The 7,125-nt window shown below is 39.7% G+C and overlaps 1 protein-coding gene across 1 annotated transcript; it reads right to left on the reverse strand.

The window, feature by feature from the left end:
• Nucleotides 1-5,620: 5,620 nt before the first annotated feature.
• LOC128736723 (protein spaetzle-like) lies at nucleotides 5,621-6,277 on the reverse strand. Its single transcript, XM_053831209.1, has one exon. It carries the CDS (start codon nucleotides 6,275-6,277, stop codon nucleotides 5,621-5,623), a length of 657 nt encoding a protein of 218 aa, XP_053687184.1.
• Between the last annotated feature and the right edge of the window lie 848 nt (nucleotides 6,278-7,125).

Consider the following 7,125-nt stretch of genomic DNA (forward strand, 5'->3'; position numbering starts at 1 on the left):
AACAGGACATCACCCGGGAAAGTCCTGCTCTATTCTGGCATATGAGGTGAAAATGCTGTTCAAGCAAAAAGAGTTGGATTCCTACTGAGCCCAAGGGCATTTGCGGCCCTGATGTAGTGAGAACCGGTTAACAAAAAAATAATCGTTGCCAGATTCAGAACACGGATTAAAAACCTTATAGAACTCCACTGCTGTGCGCCAACAGATGCTGCCGATCTGCAGGAGAGAGCTTCTACAGTCAGCTGAACAGCTGAACAGTGATTGTGAAAATCCCGAAGGGGGACATCCAAATTCACTTAGGCGACCTCAACGCGAAGATTGTTACAAACAACGCGGACCTTGAACGCATCATAGGATGGCATAGCCTAGGAGAGAAGAGCAAAATCGGAGAGCTGTTTATAGAATTTTGTGGAAAAAACAACATGGTCGACGATATGCCGACCAAAAGAGGGCTGTTAAACGAGCTCAATAGGCGAAACAAGAGAGTCTGGACTAACTTAGGCACAAAGCTCCCTATCAATGTGGAGAACGTGCTGCTAAAGTCACAAGTACTAAACTCCCTAGCCGAACAAGGAGAAATTCTCGCCGTCAATGCTGATAACCATGTGTTGAACGATGTTTGTTGCCACCTTAGTGGTGCCAGGATGAGTACAAAGACGCGCTGAAGGACAGAGCTGGTCAGCTACTTACTGACGTACAGAACAGCTTAAGCGTTAGACTGAACATTTTGAATAACTCTTCCGAGTTTCAAACTTCAGAGACCAACAATGCCAGCAGTTTATAGCACCAACAGTTCGTACCACGAATTATTCACGTCATCTCGGAGGCGCCGTCGTTGGATGAAATTGACGCAGTGATCAATAGTATGAAATGCAATAGAGCGCCAGGGATAGACTATCTCAGCCGAGATGCTCAAAGCTGCACTATCTTTGTCAGCCACATGCATCAGCTTTTTAGAAATATATGGGAAACCGAAACTTTTCAGTTGGACTGGATGCATATTTTGTTGGTCAAAGTCCTTAAAAAAGGAGACCTAACTGAATGCGGTAACTGGCGTGCAATCACGTTGCTCTGTATTGCTCTCAAAGTACTCTGTAAGGTAATTCTCAACCGGATCTAGGAGAAGGTCGAAGCTACTCTCCGACGACAGCAAGCTGGATTTCATGCTTACAGATCATGTGTAGACCATATCACAACGCTCCGTATTATATTGGAGCAGTTCAAAGAAATCCAGAACTCTCTTCTGCTGTTTATCATCGTTATGGATAAGATATTAGTCGATAGCCACAGAAATTCGTGAATGTAGGTGGAAGTAAATCGGACATACCTTGCAGAAAGAAGCGAACGAAATCTGCAGAAAAGTACTCGACTGGAACCGCAAGGACAGCGTAGAAGGGGCACACCCAGAGGCTCATGGCCACGCAGCTTAGGCAACGATATTCAGTTTGTAGACGAAAAATCAACCATCGCATAGTGGGCAGAATCGACCGAAAAACGGAACTTTTTGTTGCCGCTGTTTTTAAGAGGTAAAAAGTGACTTTTCTTATGTAAAACATCACGAGAAATCGATTGGTGAACGCGCGGAAATGACGGGAAGTAGCCCATTCTGCCCCATTCACCTCTATTTTCTAATAGTTTTGAAAAAATCATGTACAAACTCTCTAATTTGAGATTCTATCGTAAGAAAAGAAGAAAAATGTTAGGAAAAAGGTATATGAACAATTTTATGTTAATGCAACATAATCTAGAAGTTTGTTTTGCCCCATTTTACTCAAAACTACACGGTAAAAAATCGTCACGTCTAATTCAAGTGCTTTCACACTTGATTCAGTCTGACACTATAAATTAAAGTGATTTACGTTTGATTTTCAGGTGATTCTCAATTTGTAATGAAAACATCTTTGATTGAAAACCATTCAATAGAAATCACCATCAAATTATAATGCATTTCAATAGAATTATCACCACTGTCTTTACCCATTGAATTCGAAATTGTTTGCATTTTACAAATGTCAAAAATGTGCATGTCAGTAAAAAATTGTTTTAAACTCGCGGCAGCAGTGAAATTCTGCATTTCAAGTGATAAGAATATTATCGAATAAAACCACTTATGTGCTCTTCAGGGTGAGTATAGAAGGAATTATAACTGAATAAAATTTATAAATTAGCATTTGGTTTTAGAGTCACGGAGCCGATTCCAAGTACCGGACAACAACAATCAGTCTGCCAATCCGGTCAACCACAATGAAGTTGCCCACAGGCCACCGTTATTCACCACTCGGAAACGTCCTTGCGGAGAGTGCAGTGCAACAGGTGCTTCCACATTATACATTACATGGTATTTATGTAAGGCATTCCATTGCCCATATAATTAAAAAATTATAATAAATAACACAACTGTCTGTTCAGTTTCAAACCACAGTACATGAACAACAATGCATAAAAATATTTCGATTGAAGTGATTTTCTGTTGATTTCATCATGTTTTGTATTAATTCATTTCAAGAGATCTGCATTTCGCATTGAACTGTTTGGCAAGTAGTGCGAATTCAATGGTAAATCACTTTTCTTCAACGTGATCTTTTTTTACCGTGTATTGGAAAATAGGGGTGAATGGGGCAAAATATTGATTTTTTTGTGATTTTTTACATGAGAAAAGTCACTTTTTACCCCTTAAAACAGCGGCAACAAGAAGTACCGTATTTTTCGGTCGATTCTGCCCACTGTGCAATAGATGGAAGACGTAGTTGGTTCTATCTATGAAATGAAAAGAGTCAGCTCGATTACTGTAACTACCTCGATATTACGCTGATCAACGCTGCCCAGATTTCCCATTCCAGATTTTGTTTGTCCTATATCCCCAATAGCAAGGGAATTCGTAGAAATGTCGGGACTACAACGTGTCCACGCTTCATATTTTCGTAGATTTCCGGGGACGATACAGTCGAGCGCAAATAGCTTGGGTATATAATGCACGAGAACGGTTCTCCGGACAAGCAAGTCGCTTCGATCAAGGAGCATACGCCGCCGCACAAAAATGACGTTGTGCAAAACGCCAATCAGACCGGAAGTCCTTTCCAACCTGTTTTGGTTCGCGAATCCCCTGGCGTAATTTCCTATACTATTTTACAGCGAACTAAATTTTTGGCGAACCTCCATTTGGGTAACGCTGCTCTACGGACTTGCACTTGTAGCTTTGCTTATGAAAGACATACATGCACTTACATACCATGTTTGAACGAAACCTGTTGCGGACTATCGCCTGTATGCTACATACCGATCGGACCCGGATCCGATTATAAATTTCGCTTCGATCAGAACTCACAATCGTCATGCAAAATAAACCGGAAGAATTCGGTTTTCGAAAAAAATATCGTTCGGTAAATTGATTGAACTCTTATATGAACAATTTCTAATCAGGAACGTATGCAGCTTCACTTAGAATAACAACTGGTACTCAGTCTTTTTCACTTTTTCTGACAACTTAAAGCTCATTAAAATACAGGGTGTTAGGTAACTTAGTGCAGATATTTCAGGGGCTGATTGAGGATCATATTTAACGAAAAAATCCTTCTACGCATATGGCCAAATCTCAACTTTTTTAGTTTTCGGTTCTGATTATCTTAAATTAGCTCTGCCACAAAACCTATGCTAGCCAGCTCAATTCTGTTCTTTCATTCGAAAGCTGAGAAAATTTTGTACTGAAAACCTCCTACTTCATGATATTTAGTACCTTTTTAAAAGCAAAAAGCTTTGAAATAAGTGTTTCTCAAAGGATTTTTATCGAGTTTCTCCTAAAAATGTGTGATAAAACTGATTGCTGTTATTCATCAGTTTAAAACTCTAGTACCGTTCTACAATTCGCTCTTTGACGCAATACATCTATGCACGAGCATGCAGTTCAGATTACACTAATTCGTAAAAGTCTCAAGCTCTTGTTGAAGACAAATTGCATCGTCCTTGGAACGTATCTTCAAGTACATCTTCAAATCGTCGGCGAAGGATAAACGAGGACCTCTGAGTACATAGTTGACATCATTGAAGTACAATAGGAAGATTAACGGTCCTAAATGACTACCTTGTGGGATTCCAGATGAGACCGGAAACGCATTTGATTCAAAACCTGCAACAGTCGCAATCAGTTGGCGACCTACGAGGTACGAACTGAACCAATGCAACATACTGCCGCTGATACCGAGTCTCTCCAATTTAGCAATCGCAATAGCATGATTGATTTTGTCAAACGCCGCAGACAAATCAATATAAATGACATCCGTTTGAGCACGATCCGCTAGACTTTCGGCAACATATGTTGTGAGACAAAGGAGGTTTGTAGTGGTTGATCTGCCTGCGATGAATCCATGTTGGTCGTCACTCAAGTAATGTTTACAGTGCGACAGTAGCGGAGTCATGACTACAAGCTCAAATAACTTGGAAATGGCACACAATGACGAAATTTCTCGGTAGTTGTTGACATCTTTCCGATCCCCTTTTTATGCACAGGGAACAGTTGGGCGGTTTTCCATGCAATTGTTGCAGTTTTCAGATACCAATTAACACCCAAAACCATACATTTAAAATGAATTTGCAACGAAAATAAAAGAGATAGACGTTTTACAACAAAGCACGAATTGTAGAATGGTACTAGAGCTTTAAATTGGTGACTAACAGCAATCAGTTTTATCACACATTTTTTGAAGAAAGCCGATAAAAATGCCTTGAGAAGCACTTATTTCAAATCTTTTTGCTTAAAAAAGTTACTAAATCTCATGAAGTAGGAGGTTTAGGACCAACGTTCAGTACAAAATCTTCTCAGCTTTCAAATGGATGTAACAGAATTGAGCTTGCTAGCATAGTTTTTGAACCAGAGCTAATTTTAGGCAAACAGAACCGAAAACTAAAAATATTCAATAACTCTGTAATGATTGAGATTAGACCTTATGCGTAGAAGGATTTTTTCGTCAAATATGATCCTCTATCATCCCCTGAAATATCTGCACTAAGCTACCTAACACCCTATATATACAGTTTCAAAATCTGTGCGATTTTTTAACGAGCAGTTTTAAAGATTTATTGATTGATATTGGTCGACGATTTTATGACGTCGTGAAGTGGCTGTAAGAACCTACTAATGTTGGACCAATATCCAACAAGAATGACAAAAGTAGGTCAAAAAAGGTTATATTAACCGCTTTTCGAAAAGGGGCGTGAATGGGATCCGCATAGAGGCACTTGACTGAAGTCCACAAGAACAATACAGAAGATGCAAATCAAGAACCGAAAACATTGCCGGCGACAGGTAATTTATCGACAACCGAACTGGTGCTGGACTGCTTGCTTGTTCTGAATGTTACGCCTGACCGAAAAATGAAGAAAATTAGATAAGGTTTCTGTTTTACCTGCTGAGAAACTATGCATATTTATAATCAACTTTCGTTCGTTGGAAAAAAACTGCAGTATTTTTATCAAAATCTACTTTCTTGAGTTATAAAATTAATTTTATTCTCAATAATAGATATAAACAAGCGATGGAAACTAAAGAACAACTTTTTTCTAAAAAATCATTTATTCATTGATTCTGAACTTATACCTAAACAATAGATAAATTAACGAACTAAATCTAATTATTTTCGCGCATTGCTTGCGACGTGTGAAACACACATTTACAGCAGGATGGCAGCCGGAATGATTCCTTGTAGGCCTGTTTGGTTTTCTGATCAATGGCCAGCAGCGTGCGGTAGGAGTACAGTTGCTTACAGGTCGTCTTAAAAAACGAGGTAAGATGATTAAGTTTACTACACGGCCTATCCAGATTACGGCACACTTCTATGCGAACACCCTGTAAATAGTTCGGTGTGTTGACAATCATCACCAACTTTTCGGCCACGTTGTATCCACTTTGGGGATGAACTAGTTTTTGCTCACTGACACAGAGGAAGTCATCGTCGGATGTTTCGAACTTTTTGTGTAACTCATCACCACTGTCAATCACCATGTCGTTACCAAACACTTCGGCATACCGTTCCTTGTGGCGAGACACTATTTCTTCGACTAGCTTCTGAGGATAATTTGCTACATCCGTACAAACCGGAAACTCCGGTGGACACTGTGTTCTGTCAATTCTGGGTAAGATGTGGTCTGGAAACACAAAATCCAACGGCTGCGAATCTCGTGGTTTTGATGGCGGTCGAAACCTGAACGCCGAATCGGCATACACTGCTAGAAGGAGTAAACCACTCCACCATCGTAGTAAAATCCATGGGATCTTCCAAATCATGTTTTGCTTGATTAAGCCACTGTAACTCGATAAAACACTTCCTTCAACGGTGGCGTGTCTGACCGTTTGCTATCAGAAAAGAATCAATTGCAAACTTCAAATATTTGCTACAAGCGAGAACAGCTCGTCTTTCGTTCGCCATAGGACTCATACTAACAAGTGGGTTCAGTACTCTCTGAAATGTACTGCACTTGACGATGGATCCCTTTATGGAAAATTTACCTACAAAAGAATGCTAACGCTCAGCAATGTATTGCTACCACGCCTTTGAAAACTAAAACATACAGATTTAGGCAAAGTAACGGCAAACAAATAATTTCAACAGGCAGTCAATGTGATGAACAGGTAAACCAAAAGCAGTCTAGTATGCTTTGATACAGTCTGGGTAACGCCTAACGATACCATTAGAATTTGAGTGCACCAAAATCAAACCGGTAAGGGACCATGCATAAATTGCATAACGCGGAAATTTGCGAGTTTTGAATACCCCGCGCCACTGAGTAACGCTATTTTGTATAGTGGGCTGTCGGCACTATACAAGTGGCTGAGCGCACTTTAGGTACGTACCGTCGGAATAATCGGGTAGGACCGTGACACCGGCGCCTTGCATGGGAATTTATTTCTTCTTACTCATTTCTCTTTAAACAAAATAGTTGCGGTTTAACTTAATCGGCCACTATTTCTGCGATTAGTGCTAATAACTACGCAGATATTTTTATCACCTGTTTTTATCACTGATGCAAGGGTTATAATTTCGTTTCAAAATTAAAATAGAGCAACATTTAATTCTAGTATAGTTTAAAGAAATGTTAAACCGACATTTATACATCAATTAAAAGTTTTTGCAA

The sequence above is a fragment of the Sabethes cyaneus genome, chromosome 2 (genome assembly GCF_943734655.1).
Source record: "Sabethes cyaneus chromosome 2, idSabCyanKW18_F2, whole genome shotgun sequence".
Taxonomy (NCBI): Eukaryota; Metazoa; Arthropoda; class Insecta; order Diptera; family Culicidae; genus Sabethes; species Sabethes cyaneus.

Excerpts from the sequence above, each read along its gene's own strand:
- LOC128736723 (XM_053831209.1), bottom strand. The coding sequence starts at position 6,277 with ATGATTTGGAAGATCCCATGGATTTTACTACGATGGTGGAGTGGTTTA.